Source organism: Dipodomys ordii, unplaced genomic scaffold (assembly GCF_000151885.1).
Source record: "Dipodomys ordii isolate 6190 unplaced genomic scaffold, Dord_2.0 Scaffold33, whole genome shotgun sequence".
In the NCBI taxonomy this organism is placed as follows: domain Eukaryota; kingdom Metazoa; phylum Chordata; class Mammalia; order Rodentia; family Heteromyidae; genus Dipodomys; species Dipodomys ordii.
Window position 1 is genome coordinate 11,670,388 of NW_012267249.1, and position 22,280 is coordinate 11,692,667.

The window sequence follows — 22,280 nt, forward strand, 5'->3', positions numbered from 1 at the left end:
TGAAGATAAAATGGTTATATCTCATTTCTACACATGTCCCATGGACTCAAAATGTCACACCAATTTGACATCACCTTCATGTATACAATGGGTGCTGCTGGGTACCACCCTAGCACCCCTTTCACAATGGACGTATTAATTCCCCAGCTCTCTGGAGCGGGGGTACTTCTACAGAGAAACTCAGAGTATCTCTGCAGGAGCTGCTTTTCCAATGAGGGGATCATGAAACTCAAGGTTGTGCTCCCTCCTGGGAGGCAGCCACTTTCTAATGACTACCCTGTCGTAAGGACTAAGTGCCTGGTCCCTCATTTCCACCCCAGCCCCAGAACTGCAGCCTTTGTGGCAGCAGCACCAGAGCCTGTCTTTTCTTTCAGCCAGTTTCTGCTTCTTCCCTCCCCATTGTGCTGTTTTCAGGGCCTGTCCCTGTAAACCTTCTGGCTTACTAACTCTGTCCCATGCCATGTCCCAGGGAGCCTAACCTCAGACATCCATTCTCAAAAGTACAGGACTAAGAACTTCTTTATCATTTGAAATTTTTACATTACTTTTTTCTTATGCTACCTTTCACTTCCACTTTGCCCACAGAATTTTATGCTACTGCATTATATTTTTACAGTTCAAAGTCTTTTATTTATCACCCTATCATACTTTGCTGCCATTAGATTATACAAATATTTAATTTTTAAAGTTCCTTATGACCATTGGCCTTGATACAGTAAATTTCTTCTGGTCTAACACTGGCATTATTAGTAATATAGATTTGATTAAGACAATATATACATATATATACATTAGAAATTTTGATACTATACATAAAATGTGAAAGTAAAAATGCATCTCTGAAGACAGTGATTTCTATTTTTAATTAGTTTTTATAACTTTGAACAGATAGTATTTACTACTAGAATGAGAGTGTTGAGCATCAGCTTCATTTCATTTTGTGCCATAGGTTTATAGATGTGGAAATATAGTGTTCATGTATGTCACATAAATGTGTGGATGGGAGTGGAAATAGGTCACTATATTATGCAGCAATGCTCTTCTTTAAACTCTGTTTAAGGAATTTACTAGAAGTGACAGACAAATAAAACTTAGTGGCATATTAGCTAAAAATTTACCAATTTTTTTATTTACTTTGATTACAAAGAATAGGACAGTGTTTGGCTTACATTTAAGTCATTTAAGTTATTCCCTTTCTCAACTTTGATACCATATTTCACATTGTTCCTTTGTCTCATTTGTGTTATTCCAAGACACTGACCCACACTAAATCAGAAAGAGGATAAAGAGTTAGTCTCCATGGTGAAGAGAGGGGTGGAATTGGCTAAAGGGAAGACCTTGACTTGTAACTTGTCCTGAATATAATTTTATGACAAAGTGCATTCAGAATATCTGCAAATAGCATCAGTAAACTTCTGGAAAGTTTCAGTTTCCCATGGTGATCTCACACCAGTATTCTCAGTTTTTCAGGGGCTCGAGTATGAATGCATCACATTAGTATTGAAAAACTGTGATTTCTTCCATAATTTATGAGGCATTAATGTGGCTTTTAATTGCAAGTAGGTATATAATAAAAAACCAGAAATCATGTGCAAAGGAGGTCAACTATGGATCCGGCTCATCTGGCCTTCTAATTTTCTAGGCATACCTCATTTTCCTTAGTAAAAATAGAGATATTGCAGTATTATAAAATATTGTTAAGGCTGTTAAGTTTTGCATAGATGACTAAACTGTCTGGTGCTTCTGAAAGAAATTACAAAGGAAGGTGCTTTCCTAACTCTCTAGCATTTCACCTCATAGAATGAACTTCCAGTTGTTTCCAAGAGCATGTGTTACTGGATGTAATATTAAAGAAGAACAAAGACTGAACAGTAAAAAAAAATAAGTTAACAGAAGTATGAGCTTGAGAGTGATGACTTTTAAAGACTTCCAGCTATATTTATTTATTCCTGTTCTCTTGCACCTGCTCAGCTAGCCATGATGAGGGAATTTCTTTTTTCCTTAAATGACACTGTTGAATCATACAGACTCCAGGGAAGAAATATTACCCAAGGTCAGAAGTGGCCTCCTGTGAGCTGTCCTTGAGCCTGTTGGAATATTTCACTCACTAGATGAAACTCCTTTAAGGTTTTCTCTTCTTTGTTCAAACAATCATTTTCCAAGGGCAATCACTGTGGCAAAATTATTGATTTAGAAAGATTAAAGAACTCAACTGTACTTTAAATTTACAACACAAGAGTTTATAAAGCCATAGAAAAGGCTCACCTCAAGAAATTCAAGTACAAAGCCTAATTCTTCCTATATTTGCTTTGGCTTTTCTCGTCAATTGTTTCATCTTTGTTCTTTGATTTAACACTGATTAGAAGCAAAACAACTTCTTTCTCACTATCACAGGATATAGTAATAAGTTTTTTGGCCTTCTACAAGTAAACCAAAACATTCTTATTTAGTGTCCTAGTATCTAAGATGTGTCTTCCTGAAAGAAGTATATGTGTTTAAAATCAACCCCCCCTAAAAAAAAGAATTTGGAGTTAGATGACCTCAAGGTGGTCATTATTTTAGATAGCATTGAAGTGTATTGAGCTTCTGTTTACTCATCTCTAAATTAGTGGGAATAATTTTCCTCTCTGACATTCATATGTGAAAGATGTGTATGAATACAGTCTAAACACATACACTCAAAGGTACAGCCCAACAAAATTAATTTTTTGCTGTAATAATTCAACATGAAGTGGAAAAAACACAAATGGTTTTTCAAGTCTACTCATATTTACAAAGAACAATTAACATGACATATCCATAAATGTTTATTTATGTTTTTAATAATAAAGAAACTAGGGAAAATCCATTAGGTGGACATAATAATTTTATCAGTGTAGTATTTGCAGAGAAAGAATTCACTTAATCAAAATGTCACAACACTGAATTTCACATGCAGATTATAGAATTTTGCTACAGAATGTTTTGAGGAAATATGTTAAATATAAAAATAAACCCATGCAATTTCCATTTAGCACATTATACAAAACTTATTTTTTCAATGTGATTAACAAGTTTACAATCTCTTCTATAAGATGCTGTGCCTTTAAAGTGCCCTGTAGTGCTAAGGCTGAAATATAAGTATATATATATATATATATATATATATATATATATATACACTATATATTCTATACTATGTATGTATATATATATATATTATAGAACACCACAATAATACAATTCAGTAATAAATGAAATCAGATGTAACTTAGATGAAATCCCCTCATAAAACCTTAGAAAAACAGAAGAAATAAATTTTGTTAATACTAATTCTTCAGTAGGGAGAGTGCAGCAGTAGTTCACATGTACTGCAATAAAACCATAAGAAAAATGAACATGAGGGTGAATTCACCATTTTCATAATGATTACTTACTATTTCTTACACAAAAGGGAAAGAGTGACAGAGAAAAAAACAGACAAATAGAAAGGGAGACAGAGAGAAGACAGAAATAAGGAAAAATAACATTACTCCTGAAATTCATTTTCCATCTAAGACTAATCCTCAACACAAATGCAGAACAGTTCCAGGAGAACAGTTTCCAGACTTCGGTATACATCAGAATTACCTTATAGGTAACAGACCTATAGTTTGTAATTAACAGGTATGAGACAAAGAAAGAACTAATTCAAAGTGATACTGGGGATCCTGATCAAATGAACAAACTGTTATCTAGTCTACTAGATAGTCTACTAGTTTGGCCCAGTAGAATTATTTTATTATTGAATGACACCATGATTCATTAAAATGAACAGTCTCGTATGCCTTGTCCCCAGGGACACAGAGGGAAGGAAGGGAAGTCAACATGCATTTAGGTGAATTCTCAACCTTGTCTATGTAATCAAATCAGGGAGGACTTTAAACAACACTACTAATACATCACTGCCGACAAAACTAAAATATTGATTCATCTTAAACTAAATCCAGAGTTTTGGGTTAAGGATAAGTATTAAGTCATTTATAAAAGGAAAGGACTCACATCTAGTCTGGCTGAAGAATGGCTGCTTTTTATTCTTTCTTTCTTTCTTTCTTTTTTTTGTTCAGTCATGGGCCTGAACTCTGGGCCTGGGCTCTGTCCCTCAGCTCTTCAGCTCAAGGTTAGCCCTTTACCACTTGAGCCACAGCACCACTTCTGGTTTTTTCTGGTGGTGCTGAGGAATCAAACCCAGGGCCTCATGCATGCAAGGCAAACACTCTATCACTGATCCACCTTCCCAGCCCCTGTTCTGACTTTCTTACTTGGAGAGAATGCAGCCAATGCCCTTTGGGGGAATTGGAATGTTGGTGCCTTCAAGGAAATCAAAATTCCTTGGAAGTCGGGCGCTAGTGGCTCGTACCTGTAATCCTAGCTACTCAGGAGGCTGAGATCTGAGGATCACAGTTCAAAGCCAGCTGGGGCAGGAAAGTCCATGAGACTCTTTCCAATAAGCCACCAGAAAACTGCAAGTGGCACTATAGCTCAAGTGATAGAGAGCTTGCCTTGACCTGAAGAGCTGAGAGACAATGCTCTGGCCCAGAGTTCAAGCCCCACAACCAACAACAACAAAAAAAACAACTTGGAAATATGCTGATACTCAATTAGAAAATAAAAACAGGTGGTGATTTAAAGAGCAATTGTAAGTACTGCTTTGTCATAGACTGCAAACTTAGAACTGAGGAAGGTGAGCAGCAGATTAATTTAATCCAAGTTTCTTTTCCACTGAATGACAAGAACTAAAGAGTCTAAAATGTTTGCATATATATGGATAGGCTATGTCAACCTGCTGTAATTATTACAACTACTCAAATTTTCTAATTATTTACTATTTTAATTTTAATTCTAGTGGCCCCAGAGAAAAGTTGTAATAAGCTAACACTTTGCTGGTCTATCTGAGAGGGCAAAGCTAGAACACACACAACAAAGTGGGTCTTAAAATAACATGCCCATTTTAAGGTTTTCTTCCATGAAAATAGTAGAAAGGACAATTCCAAGTATAGGCAATTTTCCATGCTATGGAATCCTTTCCTGGGAAGACTTCAGAGACTTGTAGTAATCTTCAGTCATGAATCTGCATGAAAGAAACTTTAGAGCTCACTTTCAAAGTCCAAGCCATTGAAGTACCAAGTATAAAACTATGACTAATATATGACATTAAAATAAAAAGGGATTTTTAACAAATTCCAGGCATCAAGGCTGGGCCTTTTTCCAGTGGTCTTTGGTAAAAGTTAACCCTTTGAAAAATCATTGTTTTTATCTAAATAGAGACCCATTTTCTGTGTAGTTTGTAACCGCTCTATAGTACTCATGGAGAACCATAACTTCTACCTGAGCTATTACCATGTGGATTTCCAAGCCCCTGACCAGCACTGAGAGAACTAGGAATCAAGTCAGACAAGCACAGAAATTGAAAATAATATAAAATCATGGTGAGACTCTTGGGCAAATCTTTCTTCAGTGCTTTGTCTTCTAGAGGACATCTTTAATGTACCCTGAAAAACAGTGAAAAGGGCATTAGTACCATAGATATAATCAGTTAAAGAAACAGAAACATGTACTAAGGATATCAGAGAATCAAAGAAATACCAGGCTGTCAAAAATGTATATTTTGGTCTTAAGTTCCACTCTTTAGAACTTACACACTTAAATATGATGTGCTTAATAAATATGTATGTACATACATATATATATGTGGGTGTATATATATATATGTGTAAGACATATGTATATCTGTTGTGAATATATATTAAACTTCATAATATTGTGGCACAAAGGCATAAAGTCCATTAAAGGACAAATAATTATTGACAAGCTTCATTCTATATTTTAAGGGCCTAAAAGGAAAGGATTTTAGAAGCAAGTTTGATTTGTTCACTTCCATGGTTTGTACCTTGAGCACATTTTTTTCTGCAATTTTTTAGGGCCTTGTCAGATAGATTGACGGAGCTGTGTTTGAAAAGGCAGAGTGACTTAAAGAGTCACAAAAGGAATCGACACATGGGCTCCTCTGTGTTTGCTTCTTCCTCTATCTTTCATGCTCATCTCCTGCTGGCCTAGCTCAGAATTGAAGGCTGTGCTTGTATGTGTACACAGAAGATACCAATAAAGGAGGAAACCAGCCCCAAAGAGAGGAGACCCACAGTGAGGTTTCCATTCAATTCTGCACACAGACTAGACCTAAACTTACCATCTGCCATTATATTCCCAGGTCTTTCAGAGTGGTTCAAGAAACATCTGCATGCTCATTTTGTTCTTGCACTGTATCCTCTTGCTTCTCTTGGGTTCCAGGGAAACCAGGCTTCATAGGACTTGTTAACACTGCCCCTAGCCTCACTCTGCTCAGCTCTGACTCCCTATCTGGGGAGGACCCTTTTCTGGATTCTTCAGTTGATCCAGATTCCTGCCTCTCATAAGGGCTTTCCATGTCTGCCTCTTCTCCCATTGACCCTGTGTGCTGAGTGCCCCCTCCTTCTTGATCTTGCCCTTGAGTAAGTATCTGTCCACTCAGAAAATTAGCTTCTGGATGAGTCAGACCCCTCCCAGTGTCCGCTGTTGGTGTCACTGTCACCTCCTCCTCTGCTGGCACCTCCTCGTTTCTCAGAGCTATTTCCTCTGTAGCCACAGTCTCCACAGCTGCTGTTTCTCTTAGTGCCTCTTTCCCTGCTTGCCAAGGTTTCTCTCCAGCAACCTCTGAAAAGGAAGAGGGTTGATTTGCCACTGTTTCCCCCTCAGCTGTCTTTGAACCCACCCACACGCTCCTCTTCTCGGTGCCTGTTTTTGCCACTCCTTGGTCTCCATCTGCATCCATCATGGTGTCGCTCCGCTCCACATTACTGTCTTTCCCTACTCCAGTCCCCAGAGTGCACTTGGAATTCCTGTACACCTCATCCATGGCTTCTCCCCTGAACTTTCCTGCCATTGTGGGGCTTCCCTTAGGAACATCTTCCTGGGTCATTTTCACAACCATCACATTCTGGCCTGTATGGCCTTGTGCAGTTCCTCCTTCATCCCTCCTCTCCAGTCTTTCAAGGCAGGTTTGATCTTTGGCTGCACTTGTATCAGCTTTTCCTGTGGCTGCAATAGTTGCTTCCGGTGCCTGTCCCTGGCCAGCTGGCTCACTTTCAGGCGTTCCTAATGGTCTCTTCCCATAGTGGACCTCCTTCCCTTGCTCTGGCAGAATCACATTCTGGCCTGGAAACTCTGTTCTGTCTTTATGCTCTGTCTCTCTCACTTCACTTAGCCTTTCTTCTTCTTTGCTCAAAACTATTACCTGTTCCCGTGACTTTTCAAATCCACCAGTTGCTTCAAACATGGTTTCCATTCTTTCTTTCAGTGGATCTTCCAGAAGCCCTGTATCTTCAGTCAACTCAATTGCTTCTGTAGACCCTGATTCCTCAGTGTGAGATTCCATTTTATTGTGAGAGCCTTTTTTCTCTTTCTCAGATCTTACTCCCTTGACTGTTGCTCTGTCTTCCTCTTCCAGTTTCTGCTCATCTTTTAAAGTGTCTTCATCCTTAAGTGCACTTGATCTTGTCACCTCTTCTCTCTCAGATCTAGTTTCACACTGAGGTGTGTTAGGCCGCGTGGATTGTCTCTCTCTGTCTACCTTTAATTCCTCAGGGAACATTTCTTGCCTATTATCTTCCCTACTTGATTCTGCCTCAGTTTGAAGCTCCTGCTTCACTGTGCCTTCCCTACTAAGCTCCTCAGAGCTGCTCTCTGAAATGTCCATCTCCCAAGTATCTATCTCTCCTGTTGAGGTACTTAAGGGTGTTATTGTTTCCATTTCTTCCTTCCTTTCTCTGGCTGGCTCTTCTCCACCAAGCATTGCATATTCAAAACTACTCCCTACAGACACTCTCTCTGCATTCTCTACAGATCCCACATTCTCTGACTCTGTGGGGACTTCCTCATCCCTTTCAGCCACGCCTGGTTTTTTAGATCCATCCTCTCTCTCAGCCTCCCCACTCTCAGCCTCTCCCATCTCCAGAGACGCTCTTTCCCTCAGGGCTGCTTCCTCCTGAAGAGACACAGAGCTCAGTGCTAGGTTGGTTATAAAGGCCTCCTCTGAGCCCGGCATCCCTTCAGAATCTGCCTCCTCTGACTCCAAAACAAATGGCAATGAGGGCTGCTCTTCATCAGACTCGTCTTCACTCAGATTTTCAGAGGTGCTTGCTGAAGCTGCTGCTGTGGAGTTTTGCTCCTCTATACCCAGGTTTTTATCTCCTTCTGCTTCTGCCTCTGTCTCAATTGCTGGGCCCAGAGCAAACTGTTCTGCTAATGCTGTCTGCTCTGCTCTTGGGTTCTGCTCCCCTAAGGAATCCTCAGTGACCCCTGCCTTCTCCCACAGTGCTACATCTTCCTTTCCCTCCACTGTGCCTGCCTCCTCCAGTTGGGAAGCTTCACATTCCTCCATGGTTTCTTTCATTCTCTGTGCATGTGTATCAGGTGTAATTTGTTTGGTTTCCTTGTTGGGGTTGACTGCTTCCCTTTCAGCCACCATGAAATTCTTCTTTAGGGCTACAAAAAATAACGTTAGAAAGTAAGGTTATGCCCATCCAAGTGGATAAAAGAGAAGATATTGTTACATGAGACTTTTTAGAAGATAAAGTATTTCTATTTTGTCAAGGGGGCATGAGCATTTGATATTTCATGCCAGATGCCAATGGCTCTTCCTTGTAATCCTAGTTACTACTTAGGAGGCTAAGATCTGAGGATCAGTATTCAAAGCCAGCCCAGGTAGGAAAGTCCATAAAACTTTTCTCCAAGTAAACATCAAAATACTAGAAGTAGAGCTAGCTCACATAGTAGAGTGCTAGTCTTATGCTAACTCAGGGACAGTGCTTAAGCCAAGACTCATTCTCTATCTCTCTGTCTCTCTGTCTCTGTCTCTGTCTCTCTCTCTCACACACAGACACACACACACACACACACACGCACAATTTCCTTAGTTCCATGATGCCTTTCACTATAACATGAATCATAATATAATGTCTCTTATTCCAAACAAAAATGTTTTTAATGTACTGTAATGGACACATTAAAGAAGGATTGAACATCAAGGATCTTGAAAATGAACTAACAACAATGAATAACCCTCAAGTCCCTAATCTTTAAGAATCAATAAATTTCACAACTCTCTTTCTCTCTCTCTCTCTCTCATACACATAAACCTAGCCATCTTACTTTAACTTGAAATATTACTTGTAGAAAAAACTATCTAATAAGAAAAACTAAATCATCCTTATTCCCTACAATGTCATGACTGCTTTCTGACTGTTTCTTCTACTTACAATGTGCATTTAGCAATATAATCATAACATAGATGTGGTGATTATATTATTTTACCCATACTTTAAAGCCATTATGTCCAGATTTAGTCATCAAAAATATAGCTCAAGGTAAGACATTTTTACTAAAGACACCAATTTATATTACAGATCAAGATACCTCTTGTCTCAAATCAGAAAAGGAATATGCCTTTGGCAAAATAAGATCACAGAGCAAGACAGGATTTTATAATCTAGGACAATTTTCTACATACGCTATGTTCCTGAAGTATTTCATAAATTCTCCTCTGTGATTTCCTGGCAAACCTCAGGGTATTAGCTGTCACATTCAATAATTACAGTTTTGCTATGTTACCTTTTTACAGTCTTGTTTCTTGTTATTTAGCCTTGTTATGTATTTTTTCCTGAATGATGAGTATTAGACTAGATCTCTTTTTCTTTCCTGCTTTAAAATTTTTATTTCTTAATGGTACTAGGATTTGAACTCAGGGCCTTGAATTTCCTGGCTTGCTCTCTACCACTTAGGTCACACCTCCAATCCTGTTTTATGCTGGTAGTTTTCAAGATAGAGTCACTCAAACATTTCTGCCCGGGCTGGCCTCAAACCAATCTATTTCCATTTTCAGATTCATGAACAGCTAGGATTACAGACCTGACCTGCTGGTGTCTCGATGATGCATGAAACATAATGATGTATCATTCCAAATAACCAAAGCTTTAAAAAATCCAACTGAGTACTTAAGTGGCTAAGAACTTCAAAACCGGTCATTGAAATAATTTCCTTTAATCTATTTTTTTCATTTAAAGCCACAAGGGATAGATGCTATAAAGTAAGTACCTTACACCAGGATATCAACCTCCAAAATATTTTTTTTGAGATTTAGTGTTGCAATCTAATCCACCGTGGGTTCCGTATCACAATCCTCTCATCTCTGCCTCCTAAGTGAGGGATTGTTGGCATGAACCATTATGCCGAATTTGACTAGAATCTTTTTTTTTTTTTTTGGCGGTCTTGGGGCTTGAACTCTGGGCTTGGGCACTGTCCCTCAGCTCTTCAGCTCAAGGCGAGCGCTCTACCAATTGAGCTACAGCGTCACTTCCGGTTTTCGGGTAGTTTATTGGAGATAGGAGTCTCACGGTCTTTCCTGCCCGGGCTGGCTTTGAACAGTGATCCTCAGATCTCAGCCTCCTGAGTAGCTAGGATTGCAGGCGTGAGCTACTGGCGCCCGGCTTGACTAGAATCTTTACCCACAATTCTGTCATGGAAGTCTAAAGGAAATCTAAATCTGCCCGTATTTCCTTATTCTCACAACCATACAGAACTGTTACCTTTCTATTACTTCTTCTAATGCAAAACATGAGCATTCTTTGTTGTGTTCCCTCAGCCATTTTATGTAAGACAATAATAGCTGACATGACATTTTGCTTAAAACATATAATTGGAAGGAAATTTTTGATGTCTTCTTTCAAAGGTGTAGATCTAGAAATTTCATGTCAGTCCATGGGGTTGAAGGTGACTTTTATAGAGAGCCCTCTGTAAATCACAGCAATTATTTCCCAAATTGTCCTTAAAAGCGCCTACAGAGAAATGTCAAACAAACTGTTTACTGCGAGATCATATAGCCAAATCACCTGAGAAATTATAGTTCATTTTATTTCACTACAGATTATGGCTGGATTTAAAACACAATTACATTGCAACAATGAGAAACAGCATTGTGTGTCAATCAGTTTTAATAGTAAATATGCTGCTATTCAAATTTCCACAGGAAGGTATTATTTAAAAGCCAGTTAAAACAAATATTTAAGTAAAGTCCTCTATTTTTCTAACCTGGACTCTAAATTTATGGATTAATTAAAGATCTCTCAGGAAAACAGAGGAATAAAATTGTCTAGTCACCATGTAATAATATCCCACATCTAAATTCTGGAGGAGAAAGTATTAATGGAATCCAGCTGAGCTATCATTATGTGGACATACACACAGAAACACACACACACACACACACACACACACACACACACACACATACAATACAGGGAAGTGAGACATGACATTCCTGAAGTGAGGGACAAATAATAATTGAAACCTTTAAATATTATCACTAGGAAAATCACATATATGTTTTGATGGTAGTCTTTTGAGCTTTTGAAAAATATATAACATAGAACAAGCAGTAGTCACAAATGGGTAATTTGATTTAGTGCAATGAATATTTGAAGATCACATAAACCTGGTAAGAATGCTATGCTTGTCACTGGTTGGATGCATAAAATTAGGAAACAGCACCTTTTTAGGCCTTCATTTTCTTTCCTTTCTTTCTTTCATTTCTTTCCTCTTTCTTTCTCTTTCTTTCTTTCTCTTTCTTTCTTTCTTTCTCTTTCTTTCTTTCTCTTTCTTTTCTTTCTTTCTTTCTTTCTTCTTTATTGTGAAAATACCATACAGAGTGGTTACAATTACATGGGCAAGATAATGAGTACATTTCTTATCAAACATTGTTGCCTCTTCCTTTGTTTCCTCTTCCCATCCCTTCCCATACCTCCCCTGCCTCCCCAGGCCTTCATTTTCTTATCCATTTCATAGGAATAACCATGCTTGATTCAGAATTTTTGAAGTGGCCAATGAGATCATTCATGTTATGTGATTAGTACTGTGCCAGGCATGACAGCCAACTATAACAAACCTTCCTTCCACCCTCTCCTCCCACTACATAAAATTAACTAGACATTCTTTTTTCATTCAGATTTCACCAATAACTGCTACTATGGTTGAGCTGTAAAATTTTGGGGGAAATATACTGCAATTCCTCTAGTGAAATGCCTGGTCAAAACTCAAAGTCATTCTCTTGCAAAACACAGCTTATTCTGGCCTTTTTCATGTTGCCTAAGAAGAGGAGACTGTTTCATTTCTACCGCTGCCCATGAACTTGGGGGCTGGCTAAGTTATTTGTCCAAGAGTAGTATAAAATCCCAAATGAGCCAACCTTCAGTGGCACACTCCTCTAATCCTAGCTACTCAGGAGGCTGAGATCTGAGGATCATAGTTCAAAGCCAGCCCTGGCAGAAAAGCCATTGTGAGACTCTTATCTCCAATTAACCACTCAAAACCCAGAAGTGGTACTGTGGCTCAAGTGGCAAAGCTCTAGCCTTGAACTCAAAGAGGCTCAAGGACAGCACCAACCCTGAATTCAAGCTCCACAACCGACAAAAATCCTAAATGACTCAGTCATAGCGTTTGATAATTATTAAAAAATTAGAGATTGGGTAATGTGACCATAATGAGGAAGTAAAACAAACATTCTCACATATATATACACATATTCAAATGGGAATACTCTTCAAAAGTCCTTCACTATCTAGGAGAGACAGCCTGATTTCAAGGGCATAGTAGGTTGCATAGAAATGTAGGAGGCATGGTCTTTTGAATCATTCTAATCAGCAGTCTTAAGGGTAGAACGCTCTCCACCAAGAAGCAGCTCATATTCTTTTCCTAATTAAAAAAAGAATGAGACGTTTCCATGACCCATTGTGAAATGTCATATTCTATGGCTCCTGATGTTTCCAACCGGGCCAATTAAAGGCAAATCCACCTATCCCTGCTGCAAATGAGAGGATAGACTACGAAATAAGGCTGATCTGAAGATCTCTACCACGACATGAGAGTCTAAAACTCTTTTATAGTTTATCTTTGGTAGCCATGTGTTCAAAAGAGAATAACATTCACAACTTATGTCACTTTTAAAGCTCTTCTTTAGGCCTCTCTGCCACTTCCTGCTATCTTATTCATTAGATGAGAGGCAAAAACAGTGGCAGAAGGAAGATATTAGGCTAGGGAGATGAAAGACAGAGCATTTTGAAGGTCTTTCTTAGGTAATGATGTACCCTTACCTCCAGTCGGGTCAGTCTCCAGCTTCCTCATGGCCTTCTCCCCCTCATCCGTGCTGCTAACACCAGACTTGGTGTCAGAGTGGCATTGGCAAGCAGGTGCCAGGGCTTCACTTATTATCTGTCCAACTGATTAGAGATCATATAAATTATCAAAAGGTATAAAACAAGTCATGGGAGCATTGCTGAGCTATTTCACATCATTTAAGCAAGTGGGGTCAATTGAAGTGCATTCACATTAAAATGAAACTGTCTCTAAAATCTATGGATTAAACAACTATGATTTCAAAATCTTAAAACAGAAACAGTCATGATTTCAAAAGGAGAACAGGGCACAAATGATCATGAAGTAAAGAGTGACATGCCAAGTTCTTATATTTTGAAAAGACAACAGTCAGAAGCAGCGACAGTTTGCCAAATGCTCATGCAAGGAGATGATTGAGAGAAGCAGTTTAGTTGCCTTTTACTTTCTAGAAATGTCTTGTGGTTTTTGTGATACCATCACTGCTCTTGTAAATTGCTAAGCCTACGAAATTGACTACATTATAAGCATTTCATCCATTAGTAGATTTTAGTGATTTGATCCCAATATTCACTCCATATGGACAGAAGCAAAAAATAAAAAAAGGCTATTACACAAGTCCTACAAATTTGACAGTAAAATCAGATTGTCTTCCCGACAAACCACTATAGCAAGTAAAAAAAAATTACAGTACTATACACAAAACACAAAATCATGACAATTACATAATAGTTGGGTTTATTAAGCACCTTTTATTTTTTGAAGTTTATATTCATAGTACATACAGATTGGATATCACTTTACTTACTGAAATATTCTAAAAACTTAAATAAGAGGTATCTTTGGTTTCCAAACATAAATTTAGTCAGTTGTCTTGGGCACTAGAACTCAACAATGGAAGGGTCAAGGGATGAGAGTGTTACTCAGCAACTATGTAAAGCTTTGTCTTATCACTGCCAAGAGAGAAATGTGAGTTACAATCAGCAGCAGCATCATAAATAATAATAACAGCTACTGAACCAAAAATATGTCCTAAGAAGTAAAAGAGGACTAACACAATCTGAAAACCACAACTCGCTCAGAGTCACTAGTGAAGGCTGTCATGTGTCTGTGTCAGGACTGTCATCACTTGCCCACATCTGCTGACTTGCCTCTGGAAGTGTGCTTTGGAAGTGTACAGGAGACACGGGGTAGTTAGGTATTGCCTATTTCAGTTTAGCATGAATAGGACTCTGGCCTAACTATTAAGGACTCACACTGGGTATGAGACCAGAAAAGGACTCACTCGGACATTTTTACTCAGATGTCCTTCTGCAACTGAAACTTAAAAGCAAGAACTTGGCCAGTGTCTATCCTCAACTCCTTTCTACCCACAGTACAAGAGGCCTGTGCATGCTGAGACTCCTGTGTCAGCAATGTGACATGTGGCTTTGTTCTCTAACTATTTAGCTCTTCATCCCTTAAGACACCTGTCTTTTTCCTTTCTATAAAGGTGACCACTAAAGGCAATGGTAATTGTCAGTTCTCACAGCATTAATAGAAAAATGGAACCGTCTCACTCAGAGAATTTCTCCAAAAAGCACTTGCTACCACTCAACGATATAGGATGCTTTACTGTACTGCTCAATATATTGTAAGGTTAGATTTCTATTACAAAAACAAATATATTTTAAATAATATAATGTATTTTTCTAGTGATGAAACTAGCATAAATTCATTATCTGTGGCTCAAGAGGATTAAAAAATATGGAGAAGAAAAAAAAACTATTTTAACTCAAAAATCCCCAAAACTATTAGTGAACAGTTTAGTGAATTTCCAAGAAATTATTTTTTAAAATCTTAATATAGATTACATCTTCCATCCCACTTCATTATTTAGAAGTATAATCTATTTAACCAGAGCGATAGGTAAAAAGATTCTTTGCCAACACATGGAATGTTCTTTAAAAGTTCTATTAAAATTTAACTACTTGCCTGATGTTGAGGATTGAAGTATTTCATTTTTTGTAAGAATAAAGTCACCATAAATACAGCTTTCAGCTAAGTTTGTACACATTTCTGACAACCTTTAAGATAGACCCTGGAATTAGAATTGCTGGGTCAAAAAGCATACTTCACCAAGTGCTGGTGGTTTGGTTCATGTGTGTAATCCTAGCTACTCAGGAGGCTGAGAGCTGAGGATCATAGATTGAAGTCAGCCAGGTAGAAAAGGCTGTGAGACTCTTATCTCTGATAAATAACCAAAAAACCCAAAACATAAACAACAACAAAAACTGGAAGTGGACCTGTGGTTCAAGTGGTAGCAAGCTAGGCTTGAGCAAAAGAAACTCAGGAGCTATGTCCAGGACTTGAGTTCAAACCCCAGGACTGGCATTAAAAAAAAACCGCACAAACTTCATACAAGACTTTTATATTAAGTGGTCTTTTTAAAAGGAATTCTCAATTACCAATTCACATATGTTGATCAATAAGCTCTTGCCTTGAATTACAACAGTGCCATAATTTCTAGCAATTCTTTCCAGTTTTGATAATTTTTAATTAAAAAGTATTTCAATACTATCAGGCAAGCTTTTTTTCTTACTTTTTCTTTCCTTTTTTTTCTTTTCCAAGACTAGGACTTGAACTCTGTATCTAACATTTGCTTTCACTCATTGGCTGGTGCTCTACAATGGGAGCCATGTCTCCAAACTCAGGCAAGCTTTCATGAGTCTCCTACTAAACACTTTAAATTCTTCTGGTGATTGCCTTTTTCTTAGTAATTTTTAAAAATTGTTTAATTGTTTATTATCATTATAAAGGTGACATACAGAAGGATTATATTTACATAAGTCACTTAATGAGTATAATTCTTTTTGGATAATGTTACTCCTTCCCTTGCATTGTCTCCCAGTTTTTCTCTCCTGTTCCCCACCCACAAGTTAAAAAATATTTTAGATATCACAATTATCAAGTCTCTGTCATATATATGTACATATACATAAATATATACATAGACATATGTATATATACATAAGTATATATGTATATACGAGAAAGGGTTGGTATATATGTGAGTGTATGTGTACATATATGTATATATATATATGGGTGCATATGTATATATACATATATTTGTGTGTATTATATATTTCAAGTTTCTCTCCAGAGTTCGTGTTTCCCTTTTTGCTGTAGTATTTAGTGTTTTGTTTTTGTTTTTGTTGCTACTGATGCTATTACTATCATAAAGAATTTCAGATTGCTTGATATTATTCCTATTTTTTCATATCCCAAAATATTATCTTTTAATATTTGGAGGTACTTTACAAAGTTAGAATGCAATCTAGAAAAATTATCAGCCTTTACATTTTGTTTTCTATTCAAATACTTGATTTCTTAGGTATTGCCATTTCTTATTCAGTTCATACTTGCTATACTTTCCATTTGCTATATTGAAAGCTAAATTCTGTTATATAGTCCGAGTGTTTTCTGAGGGTATAGTTTGACATTGGTTACCTAATAAAAACCAGTTGGTGCTTCTAATAATTGCTCAGTGAATGATTAGGGAATTGAAATTTTTGGCTCAGGAATTATTTGGAGTACTCTTTTACAGGTCACCTCTGACCTCTTACAGGAAGAGATACTCTTTTAAATTACAATTGTTTATGAGAGTTAATGATATTTTGTGAATAATTTTAGTTTTATTACATTATCATAGAGTATATATCAGAAACTTCTACATCTAGAGACTATATTTATTTAATAAATCAACCGCCTAATTATCTTAATCTTTTTTATGTTCTTATCTATTGAATAGGGCAGATGGTTGTCTTCATATAAAAATTGAGAGTTGTTATTGCATCTTTTAAAAGACTGTGGTTAGATTTTTTTTTAATTTCCTTAAACTGTTCTTGGACACACACCATTCCCTAAAGCATTCGTCTGAAGGAGTTGTCAAGCTGTGTCCCAAGATGTAGAGGGAAAAGAGAAAGGCAGGGTCTGAGCATGCTTAGCAGAATGTTAATATTCCTGTGGTTGCAGAGACTACTCCTGTAATGGTGTTTATGAACAGGGAGAGGTCCTACGAGTTAGGGGCCAAAACCTTTCCTGGTAAAGTTGACTTTCTCTTGGATGCTGTATCCCAAACTTTCAAAGGGTTGGTTAACACTGAGAGAATTTTGAGAAATTTCTGTTTTTCCCTACATCTCTAACTTTACTTTGTAGTACTTAAGGTCTAGTATTTTCTCTGTCTCATTTCCACAAAATCTCTTCTCTGTCTCATGAAAAATAAACTCAAGACAGCACCTGACATCTTTCTGTAATGTACTCTCGTAACATAATTTCTTGAAATTTGTGACCACCTACCATCTGTGACATTTGATACCTGCACTAGATTCATTAGCATATTTTCAACTTTTTGAAACCTTTCTCATTCTAATTAAAACAGAAAACAGGAAACATCAGGTACTAAAGATCATCTTGCCAATTGCACCGGTACCTTTCAGAATTCTCAGATTAACAGTCTCCTTAAAAGTTTTCTTGCCAATATGTTTTTGCAGAAACCTAAAAACATAAGCAAATAATCTAAATGCTGTGCTTGAAACAAACCAAATCGGTACATATTAAAATCCATGCTATTATTATTAGGAGATCAAAGTTGACTCTTAATGGCTACAAAACTTCAAATTGATTGGTCATAAATATTAACTAAATTTTAAGCAATAATTCTGGTCATTTTGAAACACTGGTACTTATGTGATTTAAATGTGTAATTTGGAAACTTTTAGTCCTGAAATTTTTTATTTTTAAGAAAAAATAAAATAATTAGAAAAATGATTTTGAATGTTACAATTTTGTAGGTTCCACATTATTTGATGGTGACATTCTTTCTCTCCTTTTTCTTTCTCTTTCTTTTTTTTCTTTCTTTCTTTCTTTTTCTCTTTCTTTTTCCTCCTCCTCCCCCTTATCCTCCTCCTCTTCCTTTTCTTCCTCCTGTGCTTATTTTGCTCCTCCACACAGTTTTTACATCCTATAACATCCTATAGAACATTTTTCTATTATGCAAAAAGGGACAGAAGAAAACTACAATACGTTTGCTTTGTAATTGATTTTTCTCTACATATCTTCAGATGTCATTATCAGTTCAGATGAAAACTATATGGAAGATTTTTTGTAAAAAAAAAAAAAAAAACCTGCAAAAATGCTGGTGGTCTTGCCCATAATCCCAGCTACTGAAAAGCTGAGATCTGAGGATCATAGTTCAAAGCCAGCTGGAGTACCAGATATAAACAAACCAAGTGAGAGCACAGGCCCTAAGTTTAAAACCTAGAAACAGTACAAAATTTATAAAGTCATAAAATATCATCCAATGAACTTCCATTTTATATTACAAAAGTTTTAAAGTTTATGGTTTTACATTTGTTTGTTTTCCTTTTTAAACAACCAAATATTTTCTAGCTTAAAGTGTCTGTGGAAATGTTTGGGCAGTAAAAACAGTGTTGGAGTGTGAGACCCAAGTATTAAAAATAAATTAAATATTATTTAATCCATGAATAAATAAACTCTAATGATCAGTTCTCTTCCTCAGTGTCCCAAATATAAAAACAAGGTATCTTAATTTAGGATACATTAAATTCCTTATAATTCTCTAAACTGTTTTCTCAGTGACAGTTCATTTCTTCCTCCAGTAATTTTGAAAAATAAAAGCAGATCTGGATCTATCTTAGGACATGATAAGAATCTTGACCAATTCAGTATTAGAAGAAAAATTTATCAAGAATTTCTTTCATCTGAATTTTAAGAATAAGAAAGCCTTAAATGCAAAGTTAAAATCTTCTAAGTTCCAGGTCACCTTGAAAAGTTTCCCTGTATTTAATCATTCTTTGTTTAGCCAACCCACTGTCTTTCCAGAACAAAATTCACATCATCATCTACCTACAGAGTAAAGACGCTCCTGTGTTACCTTTGACATTGAAACATGACCCACAAAAAAAAACAGGATTAATTATAATCTCAAGACCACAGCTGTTCAAAGACAAATTCCGTCAGTAGTCAGAGCAATCTTTTTCATGACTTTCAAATCCAGTCAGCTCAAACCGTTCCAGTGGAAAGATTCCCATCTAGAACAAATCCCTCCACATGGCCTACCACTATGCCCCTTTGACCATGTCTTTCTCTCACTGTCTTTGTCTTTTCCCCCTCTTTCTGCCTCCCTACTCTCTCCCTCCTTCTATCCCTCTTTGTCTTGCTGTTTCTCTTGCTCTCTCACTCTTGCTCTCTGGCCCTAGCTCTAGTTCTATTTTTCTCTCTCTCTTGCTTTTTCTATCTCTTTCCCTCTCTTTCCCCTCTCCCCCCTCTCTTCTCTGAACCTCTCTAAGGCACAGATTGTTCATATTAAAGAGGAGATGATGGCAATTGGACTTAATTCATGGGGAAATGAAGCTGTTGTGAGATGCAATGAGTTAATGTGCTTTTAGAACCATGCCTTGAAAATAGTGAGTGCCCATCAATGTGAGCTATGGATGTATAATTAGGAACTGAAATAGCATTAACCTCTATAAAACCACACATATCTTTGCTTTCAGTGTGTTATTAGGGCTTGAACTCAGGGCACAGGTACTTGCTTTAACTTTATGGCTCAAAATTGGTATTCTACCAGTTGAATCACAGCTCCACCTTTGGTATTCTTTTGATGGTTAATTAGAGATGAGAGTCTTATAGACTTTCTTGCCTAGGCCTGCTTCAAACCATAATCCTAGATATCAGCCTCCTTTCAGGAGGCTGTTTTTTATTTTAGTTTATTATTAATATGTGTGTGTATGTTGATACTGGGCTTGAACTCAAGGCCCAGGCACTGTCCTTGTGTCCATGGTCAAGGCCATGGCTGTATCACTTGAGCCACAGCTCAATTTCTGCCTTTTGATGGTTAATTAGAAATAAAAGTCTCATGGACTTTCTACTCAGGCTGACTTTGAACCTCTATCCTTGAATCTCAGCCTCCTGAGTAGCTAGTATTGCAGGTGTGAGCTACCAGCACCTGCTTATTTTTACATTTTTAAATGGCCTACAAAGCCCTGTGTAGATCTTAAAAAGATGTTTATCTTAATGTTATACTATAACCATTTTTCCAACTTACTGTGGCACATGCTACATGTTTATGAACATGTTTAATGTCTATATATTATGCCTGTATGTTCTCTTAACCTAACCATCTTATTATTGTTGACTATTTACATTTTTTCTCTTCTCACTTTAATAATTGTACTTTATTATTTTATTACCTAAGATATTTAATATCCATAATATTTTACATGTAACTTTTGACCTTGTCTCAGTTATTGGAGTGCCAAACTTTCTTTTTAAGGTCCTAAAATAGCTTTTAAGGGCCATTTGGGAACACAGATTTCCATCATATTAAAATATGAAGCCAATTTTATCTTATAATCCAGAAGAATGGCCATTGCATTGGCAGAAGAGAGGTGAGAGCAAGCAGGGTATGCCTTGAGATACACGATAAGGCGTGGGTGATCAGACAGCCCCAGGTGTCTGGCAGTCACTACCCAGTGGGCCACAAGATAAAACTCCATCCTTTCACTGTCCTCCCACAGCAAGAAAAGCAGCAGGGCTTAAATATGTCTAAGGCCTTGTGACCTCATGGCACTTAAATCCCCCTTAGGTTTCCCCCTGTTAAATGAGATCATCCTGCAAACCAGGGAACCCCAGGGATCAGGAACAAACTAGTCCATTTCACAAAAGAAAAGTGAAGAATAACATTTCTTAGGTAGTTTTCCTCCCTTCTTTCCTCCCTCCCTTCCTCCCTCCCTCTGCCTTCCTTCCTTCCTTCCCTCCGTCCTCCCTCCCTCCGCCTTCCTTCCTTCCTTCCCTCCTTCCTTCCTTCCTTCCTTCCTTCCTTCCTTCCTTCCTTCCTTCCTTCCTTCCTTCCTTTTTAACTCTAAATCTAAATTCCAAATACACTGATGTAATAGAAAATCTAGATAGTCTGGAGGCGTTCTACTTGGATTTACATTCTGGGAAGGCCTTTCAATAGCTGTATGAACCTCAGCAACTTACTTAACCTCTTTAAGGCACAGATTGTTCATATTAAAAAGAAGATGTGACAATGGGACCTAATTCATGGAGAAATGAAGCTGTTGTGAGATGCAATGAGTTACTGTGTTTTTAGAACCATGCACATGCGTGGAAACCAGCGAGCGCCCACCAATGTAAGCTAAGGATATGTAACTAAGAACTAATATAACATTAACCTCTATAAAGCCACACATATCCTTGCCTTCAGACATGTAGCATGTTTTATTTGACTCATGAGATAGAATTACCATAAGAAGGAAATTACAGGAAATAGGAAACAGGCTATAAGAATTATCAAGTGATTTTTAAAAATGGAATAAAAGGAAAACAAGATGAAAATACATATATGATTATGTGAGAGGAGGGAAACATGGAATCTCTGTAGCATTATCACAAGTGCTTCCTGAGCTTTGGCAGGACACGATAACCCACACCAGCTTCCATGCATAGGACAATGGCAAGTCAGCTCAGTGGCTATACTCACCACCTTCGTCCACCTCAGGGTGACCTGCCTTTCTGTCCACCTTAGCAGTGGTTGCTTCCCAAACCTTACTCATAATCTTTTCCTTTTGTTTTGCAGAAGCTAGTTTCCCGGACTTCATAGATAAATTCTCTGTAATCCCTTGGGCTGTTTTCTCCATTTCTTCTCCAAGACCATTTTTATAGCTTTCATCTGCTGACAAAGGCTGGGTCTTCACATTTGTTTTTATTATTTTTTGGTCTTTGACTTCATTTTCCAAGAAGTTTTTCATCATTGGACGGTAGAGTTTTCCTGGCTCATCATTTTCACTCAGCTCTGGAGAACATGAACTTTCAACTTCATCGGAACTTTCGTAGCCTCTTTCGTTGGTAGTGTGGGTTTCTTGATCATGTTCGGCAGATTCGTCTTCACTCTCACTAGAAAGGGGATGACTCATAGAAGAGACTGATGAAGACGTTTTAGTGTCTACAAAAATAAGAATAATATCACTGTTCCACAGAGCAATTAAATACATTGTGGA

General features: G+C 37.4%; 1 protein-coding gene across 1 annotated transcript in view; it reads right to left on the bottom strand.

Annotated features, from left to right (window-relative positions):
- Window positions 1-6,241: 6,241 nt before the first annotated feature.
- The window catches only part of Erich3 (glutamate-rich 3), a 92,037-nt gene continuing 75,998 nt past the window's right edge, over window positions 6,242-22,280 (bottom strand). Inside the window, 3 exon segments of the mRNA XM_013016805.1 lie at window positions 6,242-8,530; window positions 8,858-8,881; window positions 21,726-22,225. Coding sequence (XP_012872259.1) covers window positions 6,242-8,530; window positions 8,858-8,881; window positions 21,726-22,225 — 2,813 coding nt within the window.